We start from the raw sequence: 17,379 nt of genomic DNA on the forward strand, positions 1-17,379 counted from the left end.
ATGTTTCACACATGCCTAGTATGTTTTGGTTATTTTTTCCCCAGCCCTCCTCTCCTCTCTTTGATTCCCTTCCTCTTCTCCACTGCTCCACACTATATTTCCGTGGGGTCTCCTGTTCTGAAGTTCCTTTTTCTCTCTAGCTCTCACATGAGGGACATCATCTGACCCTTGACTTGCTGAGTCTACCTATTTCACTTGGATGATGCTCTCCATATTTACCCACTCACCAACAAATAACATGTTTTCATTCTTCTTAAAAGACTTTCTTCATACATTTTTAGAATACATGAATGCTTGAAGAAAGGTAGAGACTTGGAGAGGAACTTCTAATCAGAGATGCAGGGTAAGGCATTAAAGGTGATGAGATTCATAATGAAATATAAAAGTGATTTCTAGACAGTAGAATATTTCTATCATTTCTCATAGAAATTCTTAAAAGGAGACTTATGCATCTCTCTCTCTCTCTCTCTCTCTCTCTCTCTCTCTCTCTCTCTCTCTCTCAGTAGACAGATGGACCAAGTGGAATGAAAGAATGGTACACAAATTTCAGAATTACTTCTTCTGGGATTTTCAGAGGAACCTGGGTTGCAACCCTTCCTCTTTGGGCTTTTCCTCTCCATGTACCTGATCAGCACATTTGGAAACCTACTCATCATCTGGGCCATCACCTTGGACTCCCACCTGCACACACCCATGTACTTCTTCCTCATCAACCTGTCTTTTTCTGACATCTGTCTCACCTCCACCACTGTCCCAAAGATGCTGGTGAATATGCAGACACAGAAGAGGGTCATAACCTTTGAAGGCTGCATTATGCAGATGCAGTTTTTCAAAGTCTTTGCAAGTTTGCAAAAGTTTCTTCTGGTCATGATGGCCTACAACTGCTTTGTGGCCATCCGTCACTCCCTGCACTACACATGCATCATGAACCCCCCACACTCTGTATTCATGGTTGTGGTGTCCTGGATCCTGATTCCCCTGCATGCCCTGTTCAAGGATTAATGCTGTTGCGAATGTCCTTCTGCACAGAATTGGAAATCCCACATTTTTTCTGTGAAATTTACCAGGTGGTCCAACTTGCCTGCTCTGACACTTTCCTAATGACCTGGTGATGTATGTTACATCTGTGCTGCTGGGAGGTGGCCCCCTTGCTGGCATCCTTTACTCCTACTCCAAGATAGTGTCCTCTATCCTTGCAATCTCATCAGCTCAGGGGAGGTACAAAGCCTTCTCCACCTGTGCTTCTCACCTCTCTGTGGTCTCCTTGTTCTACTTTACAATCCTAGGAGTGTACTTCAGTGCTGCAGCAACCCTTAATTCACATTCAAGCACTACAGCTTCAGTGATGTACAGTGTGGTCACTCCCATGCTGAACCCCTTCATCTACAGTCCGAGGAATAAGGACATCAAGCGTGCTATGAGGAGATACCTGTGAGGAAACTGCAGAGGCTGTATCTTCAGAAGCCTCCCTGACTGCTGCACTCTCATCCTCAGAGCCAGGAATTGCAGTTCCATGGTCAGGACATGGGAATACAACTTGATTTTTCTTGAGTTTCATCTTCTTTGGCTTCAATGAATTTATATGATTTTAAAAACTTCCTTTATTAATATTTCTGCTCTTTCTTGTACTCAATGGTTCCCCCCCACACACTTTTGGTCATGTTTCTACTTTCTCAAACTGTGTACAAATTTTGGGAAATATTTTGAGGTTCCTGCTCTCTGACCTGACTATTAGTTATACTAACATGGTGTGAGCTACACTAGGCAGCTGAGGTCATCTGCATAACTTTATAGTAGGAAAGGATCTGAATGGCAGATTTTGACCTTTGAGTTCTTGATTCCTTGCTCCATCTCTAACTTATCTCTCTGGTAGCATACACCTTAACTTGCTCCTGTGTTTCTCAGCTGTCCTGGAGTTGATTCTCCTCATTACAGTCTTGGTTCTTCTTCAGCGTGGTCCTTGGTGCATCTTATTTACCCTGCATAGGGTAGTAAGGCAAAAATGATGTATCGATACATGTGTGAAATGTAATGGACACAAAGAAAAATTTCAATGACTTGATTGACTTAGAGTCAGATATGACCTAAAATAGTGTGAAGTCAAACATCCAATCATACTTTGAATTATTCTGGAAGCTTTACTTTTGATGAAGTACATTGTTCTGCAACAACTGATCCTGGTGTATGAGAACCAGTCACAACCTGCTGGGAGCCTTAAGAAAGAGGCAGACAGACCCAGATTGCAGAGTGAAGTTTACTGGGGACTGACTGACAGAAGCATGGTCCTGGGTCACAGCAAGACCACGTGGATCCCTGCAGCTTGGGTCAAAAAGAGGGGCATATATATGGTTAGACAATGACTTCATCTAAGCCAGAATCTACCTGGTATATCTTAAGCTAATATCAGATTCAGGTGCATCCCTGGAGCTGGTCCAGGTGTACAGCTGCACACACCACTCTGATGGTTGGTCTGTTAGAGTTTGCTGGAAAGGCTGTAGGAAACATACCTCTGGGTAGGAGACTTGCACTTTTTGCCTGCAGGTTACTTCTGGAAAAAAGAATCTGCTCTTGGAGGGAATGGAAGTTATTAGGGAATGAGATTCACCAAATTATGTTTTATGTATATGAAAATATGACATAGAAAACTTCTCTATCTATAATTATAATGCATTAATAAAAAGTAGATGAATTTTTTAAAAATAAATATTCTTCCACTATTTAGGAGGGTAAATCAATTGTATTCTCTTTTATAATACAGGTATTTGAAATAAACAGGAAAACCCAGGTCTTCATGAATGCTGGCTTCAAACATCAGAAGAAATGCATGAAATAAGAAACAAAGGATTTTTCGGAATGATCTCTCATCTGTTTGCATTGATCACTGTATCAGTAAGCTATTGCTGCATAACCACCTATCCCCTCAGCAAATGGTTTGAGGTCATGTTTCTCTTATCTGATAGGCATCTAACAGAATGTGCCTGCCATATTTCTCTTAGAACAGCTTGCTCCTGTTTCATTCATGTCGTAAAGGAAAACTGTCATCAGTGTGGCATTCCATTGTATGAATACATACCACATTTTTCTATATTTATTCATCTGTCAATGGACATCAAAGGCATTGTTTTAAACTTGCTTTATTTTCTTGCTATCCTTTTGATTGCTAAGCTTCTTTCCATATTTTTTCTTCATAGCACACATGTATTACATAATACCATGAGAATGGAAGGACCAACAGAGCAGGTGAAGTTCCTGCTCCTGGGGATACCTGTGTGGATATCCTATGAATGGTATTCATGTGAATACATAAAACAATGAGATAAGTGTGTGTATGGTTGCTGTCTTCAGGGAGAAATCTCATGAAAACTGCCATCCATTGTAAAAGGACATAATCCTCATGGTGTGCACAGAATGTTAAAGAAAATGGTCTGGAGAGGTCACTGCATGTTGGAAGAAGACCAGAGCCAAGTTTGCAGAATACCCACTGGAGTTGTCAAAATGAGGTCAACCCCACCCACCCTACCCTCCAATAAAAGAAAGAAAATATGCCACACAGAGCATCAATAAATTCTATGTTAATGTGCATACAAATATACCACCATGAACCCCACCATTCTGTATGATTAACATGCATGAATAAAAGATTATATAATGACATAAAAATAATGTGAAACTCAAAGAAAAAATGAAACACAGACCTGCTTCTCTGCTATTGGATTGTGTAAAAGCCAGTCATTCAAATAAATATAAAATAAGTACAGGATACATCAGTCTTATGTTTTTGGTAACAAATGACCAAATTGTATTATTTTTGATACTAAATTGTTCTAAAATCTTTGCTTGTTCCCTTTGTTTATTTCTTTCTCTTTAATATTCAGTCTGCAAAATTTCTGATTTTATCAAAAAGATATTGTTATTTTTGTCTTTTGCGTGGATCTATTTTCATTATTTTATTGCTTTGGCCACCAAGATTCTGTGATGTAGTGGGAATGTTCCCAGAAAGAAGGAAGCTTTTAATTAATTCCTCTCTCTTTTTCTCTCTCTCTGTATCTCTCTCTCTCTCTCTCTCTCTCTCTCTCTCTCTCTCTCTCTCTCTCTCTGTCTCTCTCATTGAAACAAAATGGCCACAACAGACGGAGGCTCAGTTCACACATGCATAAGAGATTTCTGAACTAGAATTTCTTGGTTCCATTCACACTTGCTTTTTCTTCATAATTCTTTAAAGGAATGACCGTCTGGTGATGACAGCTTGCCTTGTATCCACACCTTCTCTAATAGTGTGACTGGGGGTAGCAAAATGAGACTGGCACCAACATGGCCCCAGGAGGCGACGTCATAAGTGGTGTGTGTGTGTGTGTGTGTGTTTCACTGTAGGTATGAAAACAGATTTCAGAGAAAGGGGACCTGGGCTCAATATACTTGGAAAGGTGACTTATACCACCCAGGCCAGAACTCATGATAGCAAATGGAGATAGGATTGCATTTCACTTCACAGACATCTTTCTATCCAGCTGAATAAGGTGTCCATGCAACACCTGACCTGAGCGACTCCTGGGGTCCTCACTACACAAGGAGGCAGCCTGGATCTTCAGCCCTCGCTGTCACCGTCTCCCATCACCCTTCCTCTTGCTCATCCCCCTCACCACACTGGCTGCTTTTGTGCAACAGACATTGTAATTGCTGTTAATATTTTAATTATTTTCATTCAAAGTACAGAGTTTGCATTAGGATCCTCTCTGTAAGTTGCACATTCTGTGGCTTTTGACAAATGCATAATGACATTTATCCACAGTCCCCTACAAAACCATAACTATCCTAAAGATCTTCTCACTTCCACCTATTCATGTCCCATGCCTCCGCCCAGTCTAATCAACTCAGTTTTGTGTTTTGTTTTGTTTTTTGCCATTTGCACAGGCCTTTGTTGTCTTGAATGTCATACAGTTAGGTTTTTTATTGTGTTAGTATTTTTGGTCTTGGAGGTCAAACCCAAGGCCTCATATGTGCTCTGCTCTACCACCAAGGACATAGAGTTGGGCCACACAGTTGGAGTCATGCAGCATGCAGCCCTCTGAGGTTGGATTTCTCACTTAGTGGTGAACACTTAATATTCTTTGATGTCTTTCTGAGACCTGATAGCTCTCTCTCTTCCATTGCTCAATCATGAATTTTCCATTGTGTGGATGCACCACAGTTTGATTTACCTATAAAGGACAACTTGGTTGCTTCCAAGTTTTGGCAAATATATAAACCACAATAAATATTTATGTGTAAATGGCCATTTGTTGTTCTTGTTTTTGCCTGTGTGGATTTAAGTTTTCCACTGATTTGGGTGACACCAAAGCAGTGCAACTGCTGGATCATATACTACCAGTCCATTTAGTTTTGTAAGAAATTCCCAAACTGTATTCCGAATTGGTCATAATACTTTCCATTCCCATCATCAATGAACACAGGTTCATATTTCTCCAAATCATTGCCATCATTTATTGTTTCCATTGATTTGAATTTTAACTATACTAATAGGTGTGCCATGGAATCTCGTTATTTATTTGGCAATTCTCTAAGGACAGATGACGTTGAGGACGTCCTCATGTGCTTATTTACCATTTGATTGTCTTCTTTGGTGATATCTCCACTCAGATCTTTTGCCAGGTTTTCCAATAGGGTCTTCTGTCTTCTTATCAGTACCTTTGAAGATTTATTTGTATATTTTGAACAGAAGTATTTTATCAGATATCTGTTTTGCAGAGATTAGCTCCCATCTGTGAACTGAATTTCATTTTTCTAACAAAGTATTTCTCAGAGAGGAAGTTTTTGGTTTAACTGATCTGATTTACCAATTCTTCCTTTAGTGTACTGGGATTTTTGTATTTTATCCAAAAGGCCATTGTCAAGTCCAAGGTCACCTGAACTGTTCTCTGTTACCTTTTGTGATTTATACAGTTTTGCATTTGGTATTGACACTTGTAGATGATTTTGAGTTTATTCTTGCTTTGGGGATAATTCTGTGTCTACATTCTTTTTCATGTATGCTGTATCAAACCCCAGAACCATTTCTTGAACTACTATCCTATCTCCATTGAATTGCCTCATCTCCTCTGTCAAACCACTTAATGGCATTTGTATGGGTCCGTTTCTGTTTCCATATTCTGTCCCATTGGTATACTTGTAATATTGTCTGTTGATTTCACACTGTTGTGATTACTGTCTATTTACTATAGTCCTGCAGACAACATAGTGTCAATCCAACTGTTCTGATCCTTGAAAAAGCTAATCTGAGTCTTTTGTTTTGCCAAATAAACCACAGAACTTGTTCATCAATAAAGTACAATGTAGGATTTTGATTGGGATTGGGAAGAATCCATAGAATATTCTGATGAGGACTTACAGTTTGAAAATTTTGAGTGTTCCAATCCATATGTAAGAAAACTTTCCATTAGGGGGCTTAATCTTTTTCTAGAGCTGTGCAGCTTCTCTCAAACATATCCTGTGAATATTTTTCTATATTTAGAGCAAAGTGGTTTTAAAGGTTGAACCAGCTCTGCATCCCTGGAAGGAATCCCACTTGGTCATGAAGTAAAATTATTTTTATACATTGTTAGATATGATTAGTTAATATTTTCTTATGTGTTTTTCCACAGGTGTTCATGATAAATACTATTTTGTAGGTTTTCTCTCTGGTAAGTTGGGTTTTGTTCTTTTAAATATCATTGTGTGGTTTTGATATCAGAGTAATTCTGACTTCACAAAATGAATTAGGGAGTGGCTCCTCTGTTTCAGCTTTCTATAGAACACAATAGAGAATGAGACATTTTCCCCTAAAATGTTTGGTAGAATTCACTCTACACCTACATAGAACTGCTGCTTTCTTGAGTGGGAGGTAATTCTGATTCATTTCCTTAATAGATGCCTTAAGAGATGTAGGGTCATTAGGTGACCTAGTTCTCATTCTGTGAGTTATGGTAAACTGCGTCTTTCAAGAATTGGTTCATCTTCTTGTTATCTGCACTATGTTCTTTGCAAATGTTCTCAGCTCTCCCCATACTACGTGAGACAGAAAGCCAAAGCGGCGGGGGGGAGATGAGTGATTTACCCCCCCAGTTGGGTAAGGCTGTGGTAAATGTGTTGCATAGAGTTTTGGCATTTGTTTAGGAGAATAGTTGGTGTATTTAAAAGACTGAAGTTTTTCAAATTTTCAATTGGTATGTAAATATCATCCATATTTATGGAGCACATTGTAATAATTCAATATATGTATAAAACATATACTGACCTACTCAGGACAATTGGCAATTTGTGTTCCCTATACATTTACCATTTCTTTGTGTGGAGAATGTTCCACCTCTTCTCTTCCAGATTTTTTAGAAAGTGCATAGTGAACTATTATAAGCTATAATCACCTTGCTTGGTATAGAAGACTAGAACGTTCTCCTCCTATCTGACCCATTGTTCAACCTCCCTCTGCCTTCCCTCTCCCTTCCCTTTCATTTCTCAGGGTCTCTATTCCATGCTCTGCTTCTGTGATGGCAATCATCCAGTGTTCCTTCCTGAAAGAGTGAGAGGCTAGTAGTTCTTAGACATACAGCCCATGAAGACATGAACATCTCACCTGTGGGTTGGGCTCCCAGACTTCCTCATTCTCACAGGATCCAAACAAATTTCTGTTGACAGAAATTTGTCAGAGTTGTCACTCAAGTGTGTGTGTGCGTGTGTTTGTTTGTTTGTGTAGCACATTATTGTATGGACACATCTCCCAACATACATTCTCAAAAGTATCTGTTTCCAACCAAGTCAAAGAATATAACTTTCCCCAAACAACCAGGTGAGTTTTTTCCAACTCTTTATCATTAAAAATTCCAAAATCAACACTGAGGTGAAAGAATTATGCCAAGAGCATCCCCACTAAATCACATGCATCTGCAAATAACTTTCTGATGTTTGCTTTCTTACATGTCTTCCCCTCTACTCATCCCTCCACCCTCCCTCCTATCCCCCATTCATCCACATCCCCCATCCATCCATTCATCCATCCCATATCCATCCATCCATTACATCTATCACCCATCTCCCCATCTATCCATCCATCTCCCCATCCATCCATCCATCCATCTTCCTACCCATGCATCCATCCATCCACACATTCATCCATCCATCCCTCATTTATCCATCCATCCACCCACCCATCCATCCACACATCCATCCTGCCACCCATCCATCCATCAATCCTCCATCCATCCATCCCCCATCCTTCCATCCATCCCCCATCCATATATCCTTCCATCCCCCAACCCAGCCATCCATCCATTCCCCCATCCATCCATTCAACCATCCCCCATCCATCCATCCATCTCCCTACCCATGCATTCATCCATCCACACATCCATCCATCCATCCTCCATTTATCCATCCATCCACCCACCCATCCTTCCACCCATCCATCTCCCCACCCATCCATCCATCCATTCCCCCACCCATACATCCATCCTTACCCTATCCATCCATCCATCTCCCCACTCATCCATCCATCCCCCATCCATCTATCCATCCTCTCACCCATCCATCCATCCCCCCACCCATCCATCCATCCATCCCCTCACCCATCCATCCATCCATCCCCCCATCCATCCATCCATCTATCCATTCATACATCATGGGATTTTCTTCCTCCCTAGGCTGCCATGCTGGTTCTCCTTCCAGGGCCATTTTGACTCACTAGGAAATATTTTCTAACTCCTTAGCTCAGGTTCCAGGGTTACCTTCTCATTGTGAAATTCCTTGTCACTCAGTGACAACTGGTCACCTTACACCCATCACTTGGTCATGTGAATAATTTAATAATGGTGCACAAAATATTGTATTAAACTAAACAAGAATTGACAAATATTTTCTGTTGCAATACAAGGAACAGCTACAGGAAAGCAGGAAGAGAGCCAAAGGAAGAAACTTATGAGAATGAGAGAAAGCACAATATTAAAGAAGATAGGGAAGGAAACTGCAGGATGTAAATGAAAAGAGGCAGGTTCTCCCTCCAACCCAACCAGAGAATAAGGTTTTCTGGCTTTGAGGCTTTGAGCATGAACATCAGAATCACATTCCCATCCTGGGACCATGGGTAGTCTTTCTTTCCAAACAATATTTTTAGACCAGTTTATCTTTTTATTCCAAAGATTGTAGATGAGGGGGCTCATAAAAGAGGCAAAGATGGTGAACCTCATCAAGCTGCTGCACTTTTGGGTGAGCTGTGGACAGTTCTAGAATCAAGACACCCTTAGACTTGCACAGTTAAATTGACAATTGTGAGGCAAGACACAAATAGAAAGCACATTGTACTTCTGCTTAGTTGTACAAATTCCACTTCTGAGAAAACAGTGTTAGAGTAAGAAAAACTATGACCAACCTGTACACACACATCTACTGCATGTTTAAAGTAACTGACAGGAGAAATGAACCAAGGCATCCACTGATGGATAGGCAAAAAACACATGGGGTACAAACATATGGTGGAATATTACTCAGCCAAGGAAAGGATGAAGTCCTGTCACTCAGCACGACATGGGTGGAACTGGAACTCATCATGTTAAGTGGACTCACCAGGCAAAGAAAGATTCTGTCTACAAACACCCTCACAGGTATCTCCTCAGAGCACGCTTGATGTCCTTATTCCTCAGACTGTAGATGAAGGGGTTCAGCATGGGGGTGACCACACAGTACATCACTGAGGTTATTGCACTACAGCGTGAGTTCTGGGTCACAGCAGAACTGAGGTACACACCTAGGCTTGTGCCATAAAATAAGGAGACCACAGAGAGGTGAGATGCACAGGTGGAGAAGGCTTTGTACCTGCCCTGAGCTGATGAGATTGCAAGGATGGAGGACACTATCTTGGAATAGGAGTAAAGGATACCAGTGAGGGGACAGCAAGCCAGTAGCAAAGCTGCAAAATACATCACCATGTCATTTGCAAAAGTGTCAGAACAGGCCAGCAGGACCACCTGATTAAGTTCACAGAAAAAGTGGGGAATTTCCACATGTGTGCAGAAGGAGAGCCAGGACACCATTAAGCTTTGTAATAAAGAATTCAGAACACTCAAGATCCAGCACATCAAAACCAGCAACACACAAAGTTGGTGGTTCATAACAACCTTGTAGTGCAGGGGGTGGCAGATGGCCACAAACCGGTCATAGGCCATCACAGTCAGAAGAAAGAAGTCCAGCCCTACAAAGAGTATGAAGAAGTACATCTGGGTGATGCAGCCTGTGTAGGTAATGGTCTTGCTTTGTGTCTGGATGTTCACCAGCATCTTTGGGACGGTGGTGGAGGTGAAGCAGATGTCCACAAAGGACAGGTTGGAGAGGAGGAAGTACATGGGCGTGTGCAGGTGGGAGTCTGAGATGGTGGCCAGGATGATGAGCAGGTTTCCCAGCACAGTGACCAGGTACATGGAGAGGAAAAGCCCATAGATGAGGGGCTGAAGTTCTGGGTCCTCTGAAAGCCCCAGCAGAAGGAATTCTGAAATCTGTGTGCTATTCCTGGGTTTCATGTGGTTGGTGTGACTATGAGAGAAAGAGAAAAGATGCATTACTATCCTTTAATTTCTATTTTACTCTCATTTCCATTTTGTAGAAAAGGCACCTTATTATATTTCTTCTGAATCTGGTCCCTTCCAGGCATCACTCTGATTCACTGATAGAAATTCCTTTCCATGTCTGAGCATTTCCTCAAGATGTCGTATATTCTACAATTTTACTGAGCAATTCCTAGCACATATAAGAACAAAAATTGAATATTTGCCAAGTTCAATGAATTATCTAGAAAATGTGTGAACAGGCAGAAAAATGATGGCACAATCCAATGATGGAGAAAGATGATAAACAATTTTGAAAATGATGTAGCATTCAGATAAGGAGACACTTGGAAGAAAAAGTAAAAAGGTCAAAAGAAGAAAGTGGATGGAGGGACGCTTTTAAAATTGGGCTTCTGACGAGACCAGCAAAGGTGACAAATCAGATTTGGAAAAAAAAAAATCTGCAGGAAGACAGAGCAAGTGCCACAGGCTGTCAGGGAAGAGTGTCTGGCAGGAGGCAAAGACCATGCCAAGGTCCTGAGGAAGGTGCCCGTTTCAGACGTCCAAGGCCAGCAAGGAAGCCAGTGTGGCAACAGGAAAGAGCAAGTGGGTGAGAGCTCAGAGGTGAGAGCAGAGCAGTGACCAGAGGCTGGGAAGGGAGTGGGAGTGGAGGACAAGGGTGGGCTAGAGGACGGTAAAAGGCACAGGGAGGAGATGAAGTCCAAGTGTCCCACAGCACAGCAGGGGACTTGAGTTCCCATATGATTTGTTTATTTCAAAATAGTTAGAAAACAGGAGTCTGAGTTTTCCTGTCACAATGACAAATGCTGAAAGACGTGAATGGGATGATCACACTATATTGTCATTAAACATTGGCACATGTATCAAAGTATCACATGGTCCACCAGGAATAGATGCAATTGTTATGTGTGAATTAAACATGGAAATTGATTTAAAAGGCGATTCTCCTTGTAATGTCTTCTGTAGGACAGCTTCCTTGGTGGTGTGCGTCACAAGGGTGATTATGCCTGGTGAGAGCAGCTGTGTGTGGCTCCTCAGATCTCAGAGCAGACAGCAGCATGCTGAGTTCACAGTGTCAGCCCCAGTGTTACGTTTGTTAGCACTGCATGAACATAGAAAGGCACTATGAAACTCCGTTGCTTTAGCTGTAAAATGTTGCACTAATGTCACCCAGTGCATAAGGACCTGGTGGGAAGCAATGAGGAAACATGCAGAAAAATCTAACTTAATTTACAGAAGGGGGACAGTGGAAAGGGATGTGGACAGAAAGAGCGCTCTGTGCAGATGCAAAGTCAATGAATCCACACAGGGACCCTGCAGGTTGTCCTCATTGCATCCTGTTCACAGCAAGCAAGTTGTGGAATTCATCAGGGTATCCATCAGGGCATGAATAGATAGAGGAAGTGTAAGGACAGATACAGAACACAAGGGAATCATATTCAGCTAAGAAACAATGAATCCTGCCATTTGCAGAGGCATGCATGGAAACAGAGCATGCTGTGGTTCATGTGTGGAAGTTAAAATCCTGGTCTTACACAAGAAGAGAGTGAAATCTTGGTCACTGGAGACTGGGAAGTGTAGGAGGGATGGGAGACAGAGACAGAGGACACAATAACTCCCAAACTCTGAGAGGCAGGAGGAGCCAGCTCTGGGGTCTGCGCACAGTAGGGAAATGTGGCCACAGCAACCTTCCACACACTTCACAGTAACTACAGGAGCCTGAAGATGCTCAGCATGTAGGAGTGACTAATGCTGGAGGAGAAGCAATGCTGACCACCCTGCCTTGCTCATTTCACCCTGCATGCATCTTCCAAATTACTGTCCTGTACCACGTAAATAGGTAGTAATGTTATGTGTCTATTAAAATACATTTAAAATCGTATTTACTGCATTGAAGAGTGCAGTTGTCTTGTGCCCCTGAAACATCAAGACAAATGATTCTGCCCAAAGTTTTCTAATTCACACTATAAATTACCTGAAGGACTTTCCTTTGGACAGAAGTGCACTGTCACTTAGTTTCACCTGTCGTCCTGAGTCCTGGCTCTGTGTTAGGAACACCATTAGGAATGTGGAAGTTAGGGGATGATGGTGGGCTGTGTCCTGATGAAGCCATCAGAAGGGCTGGAACCCCACAGATCAACAATGCACTGACACATCCCACCCACCAGCCTCCCAGCTGAGCAATACAGCAGCCCTGGATTCTAGGGTATTCACCAGGGGAGGGTGTGGCTGACCTGGAGTCCAGCTCTGGTCCACCAGGGCCCAGCATCATGAGGGGGTATTGTACTACATACCACCAGCCTGGAAAAATACCAAAATTGAACATTACAAGTAGTTATTTTGTAATGCAAATCATTTCCGCATGGTCATAACATTAAAAGATATGATTGATTTGATCCTATAATTTGGGGACTGTCTGCATACTACTCCCAGGTCCACTTGCTTTGGAGCTACACACACACACACACACACACACACACACAGAGCACGCTCTTCTCACCCACCACACTATTCAACAGGAAGGGGATACAAGGCAAGTTGCCAATTTCAGATTAACTTTTCCCTAAAGAATGAAGCAATGGTAGTCAGGAACTCCAGTCTGTCAATGTCCCATCACAGGTAACCTTGGAGATCCAGTTTTGTATGGGCATTATCTTCCCTGAGTTTATAGAAACAAAAAAATATGCTCAATAAACAGAAGGGGATGCTGAGGGGGGAAATGTCCAATAAGGCAGGGTCCCTCAGACACTGGAAGGAAGGGGACACTTCCTTGATTCTGGTGGCATTCCACCTCCCATGTATCTCCACAGTGTACAGAAAAGCTGGAAGGAATCAAAACAAATAATGGACATCTTTTCAGTGTCCATAACATGCATATCAAACACCCAGGTGGGAAAGTTGAACACTGTAAGCCAACAATTCATGAAAGGAATTTTACCAAGGATAGAAAAATGCTTTCAGCACTGTTTTTAGGACAGCAAGAGAACCACCTCCCGGAGGCTGCTGCATCTCCCTGGCCATTGTCTCCACAGCACTGGACACTGGGTGAGGCAGGTCCCTGTCATATTTTTCTGATATGGCTTTTACTATGTAATACTTAGGCTTTGGTGTTGACCTCTTTTAAAAATATTTTTAAAGGTTTAAGCAGCAATGATAGTTGTGTGATCATTGAATACATGTGAGCCATGTGTGATAATCAGTCACACATTGGACTGCTCTGTGTGTGTGTGTGTGTGTGTGTGTGTGTGTGTGGTTCCTAAGCAAGCAGACCTGGGAGTAGTATGGAATAAACATCTCCATCACCCTCAACATTGATCACTCCTGTGTGTTGGGAACAATCGGAATCTTCTCTACCAGCAATTTCAAATCCACAACCAGCAACTGTGACCACATTACTCACTGAGCAAGAGAGCACTAGAGTCTTTCCTCCTGTGAGCTCCACCCTGTGTCCATGGCTGTCCTCTCAGTTCCCTGCATGTCCTCCCAGCTCTGGTAGCCACAGCTCCTCCACTTCTAGGACTGATCTCTTTTTGGACAAAAGTTAAATTGCCACTTCCCATTTCAGCATCATAAATAAATGAATCAATGAATTAAGCAGGAAAGCAGACCATCCAACAGCCTGGTAACCACAATCTCTCAGGTCAGGCAGTTCTGGTTTGGCTCTGGATGATCTCAAGTCAATGCTCTTCGTGTCCATTCTCTGGACCTCTCTTGCAGGGCCTCTTGTGTCTCACTGACCTGGGTGAGCACTGTGAGAGCAAGAAACCACCACATCCTGTCCAGTCCAAGGTGGAGCATTCTGAGGAACAACAGAGAGGAGACATACACAGCTCCCCAAGCTTCCCAGTAGGCACGTCCTCACTGGGGCAACGCTGGGCACTTGAGTAATTCCCCTGCTGGACAGGGTTCTGCACCAAGGACATTTCTCTTTCCAGGAGATTCTCTATTCCCAAGAGACTGGGTTTACAGTCAGGAGAATTCATTCTATTATTCCATCTCACGCCCTCTTCTTCCTTCCAGAGATTTAACCTCATGAGCTGAAGTTCTCTCCCAGGTCTGACACAAGGAACCTCTCTGGATTAGGTCCCTTGGATATCCATAGCCTTGGGTTGTGTTGAAGACACCGCTCCTGATACCTCCAGGAATTTTCTATCCCCCTCTTCACCCAAGCTTATAAACCATGGGTACTACATTCTTGGCTTTATGACACTGTCCCCACACCAATTAGAACATCCTCTCAATACATGGTCAAAGTTCTCATTTAGTCCTTCATTGACAAAGCCTTTGGTAATTATATGTGAAAACATTTGTATCTTTCGTGCATGAGACTCTGAGATTAGTACCTTACAAATAGTCTTTTATTTTCACAGAGGTGGCTTCTAGCTGGATGCACTATCACCCACCTAGAACCCCAGCTACTGAGGAGGCTGTGGTGAGGGGATCCCATGAGCTCAGGAGTTCTGGGCCAGCCCAGGCTCCATGGAAATGCTCACATCATGAAGCTCAGGGAACCTTGTTCACTAAGTGCCCTGCATCTCCAAAGCATGGACTTTTGGTCAACTTCAGAAAACTGTCCTCCTCTCTGCTCACTGGGGAGTCAGTGGAGCCCGGAGAGGTTGCTCACACTTTATTTGCTTTATTAATTTTGTCTTACTTTTCATTGTTATTGACCACATCTGGTGCAGATTGATTGGATTCACAGTGACCTGCACACCATGCCTGCAGGGGGCACTGGTCATGCCACCTCCCTCCACTCTCCCTCCCTCCCCACAGCACGCAGCACCGTCCCCAGCAACACTTCCACTCTAGCTCCTCCGTGTTTGGGTTCCTGTGTGGGAGAGGGAGGGGGCGATATCGGCCTCCTGTTTTCTGCCTCATTCTAATCAGTTCCACATCCTCCTGCTCCATCTGTTTGCTGTCAGTGACAGGATTTCATCCTTCTTTATGTCTGATGCTCCCTCTGGTGTATGGGTCACATTTTCTTTACCCTTTGACTGGTTGCCAGGTGCACAGTTGAGTCTATATTTTAAAAATCTGTCTAATAGTTTAAAAATATACATTATCTTTACCTGATGTCAACCGGCAGCAGGAGAGATCACTAAAACTCATTCCTCCAGTGTAACTGAACCTTTGTGCCCTTTGACCAACAGCCCCTTCTTCCCTACACACTCTTCCCACCCTCCGTGACCACCTTTCTGCTCTTTTTCCCAAGAGGTCATCTTGTTTAGGTTCCACACACTGGTGACATCAGGCAGTGTGTGTCTCTCTGTGCCTGCCTTATTTCTCTGCACAGTGTCCTCCAGCTGTAAATGACCACTATTTCTTCTAAATTAAGACTGCAACATTCTGCTGTGTATATATAGCTCTTATTCTTTTGTTGGGCATTATAATCATACACAATAGTGGGAATAGTTATGCCATATTCAGACATGCAGGTCACATGATTTGATCAATCTCAATCCCAGTACCTTGCTTGTCCCTCCCCTCTCCCTTCCCTTGATCTGCTGTTCTACTCGATTGATCTCCCATCTAGTATTATGAATATTACATTGTTCTTTAATTGGTGTTTATATATATATATATATATATATATATATATATATATATATCACCAAATATCTGTGGTTCAATGTGGTAATTAGAAAGTGACCATTGTTGAGTTTCCATTCCTGGTAACCAGGGCAGATGGGAAGAACAGGCACGTGTGTGGGGGACACTGTGTGACCCATGCACAACCTCCTGGCCAAGGCACGGCAGGGCAGGTTTCAAGTTCTTATGGAAGCCCTCCTTTGCTCATGAGCACTGGAGAGAGTTTGGAACATAAAAGATGAAATGAAAATTAAGTTAGAGTAGATGTACTCACAGTTCACTCACCTTCACTTTAATGTTTACAACAAAAAAAATGTAATGGGTGAGATACTTTGTTAATGTCAAAGGAGTCATGATTTTCCTCAGAGCCAGGAATTGTTAAACAAGAAGAGTGACTTTATGTCCTGAACAGTAAGAACTTTATGCTAAATCCTTCAGTCACTGAATAAACCCGTTATGCATAGAAGACAGGATTTCAAATTTCAATGAGTAGATGTGCAGCATGAGAAATACACCTTTCATGGAGGTGTGACTGAAAACTCAAAGTCTGATTGACATTTGAAAATGTAAGGTCCTCTGACTCTAAGATCACATTGAGTCACTGATTTGTGTAATTTGCCCTTCTGTGTGTTTTTAATGTAAACATGTAAGATCATTCATGTTTAATGTATATTTGATTGCAATGTTTCATTATTATTCCTTACCATGGAATACAGCATGTGTTGAAAACTGTGCTGAATAAGAGCATCATATACCTGTGACTATAAACTCCCATGATGAACTGTAAGGTCACTTGTATTTTGAAGTTTAGATCATAACATAGACCAGGTAAGGCAGCTTTGCAGAGAGCAATAAGGAACAGAACATCAAGAAATTGTGGTCCCAGGTCTTTCTCTACAATAAAATGACATAAATGACCCCAACTGCAAGTGTAGTTTATTCCAGAGGATGAGTGCAACTTCTCTCTGTGAGAATGACAGGAATCTCCGAACTGCCTCTGATCTGAGATCCACGAAAGAATACCAGGAGAGTAGAAAACTGAGAGAGAGAAAAATATTGGCTAGCAGAGCAGAAAACTTACTAATGAGGTTGCTTCCATTTGACAAAGAAGTTGAAATGAAAGAAATCAAGACTACAGGAAATAAATGGAAAGAGCACATTCTATGTCAGGATCAGATTAAGGAACTGCGATTTCTGGCTCTGCAGG

General features: G+C 42.3%; 1 protein-coding gene and 1 pseudogene across 1 annotated transcript; one reads left to right on the forward strand and one right to left on the reverse strand.

Moving 5' to 3' along the window:
• The first annotated feature begins 510 nt into the window (after positions 1–510).
• LOC124968174 (olfactory receptor 7A5-like) lies at positions 511–1,435 on the forward strand (annotated as a pseudogene).
• Positions 1,436–9,620: 8,185 nt separating this feature from the next.
• Positions 9,621–10,538, reverse strand: LOC124968175 (olfactory receptor 7A10-like). Its single transcript, XM_047530482.1, has one exon. It carries the CDS (start codon positions 10,536–10,538, stop codon positions 9,621–9,623), a length of 918 nt encoding a protein of 305 aa, XP_047386438.1.
• Positions 10,539–17,379: the final 6,841 nt, after the last annotated feature.

Source organism: Sciurus carolinensis, chromosome 17 (genome assembly GCF_902686445.1).
Source record: "Sciurus carolinensis chromosome 17, mSciCar1.2, whole genome shotgun sequence".
NCBI classification, from domain to species: domain Eukaryota; kingdom Metazoa; phylum Chordata; class Mammalia; order Rodentia; family Sciuridae; genus Sciurus; species Sciurus carolinensis.

Excerpts from the sequence above, each read along its gene's own strand:
- LOC124968175 (XM_047530482.1), bottom strand. The coding sequence starts at position 10,538 with ATGAAACCCAGGAATAGCACACAGATTTCAGAATTCCTTCTGCTGGGG.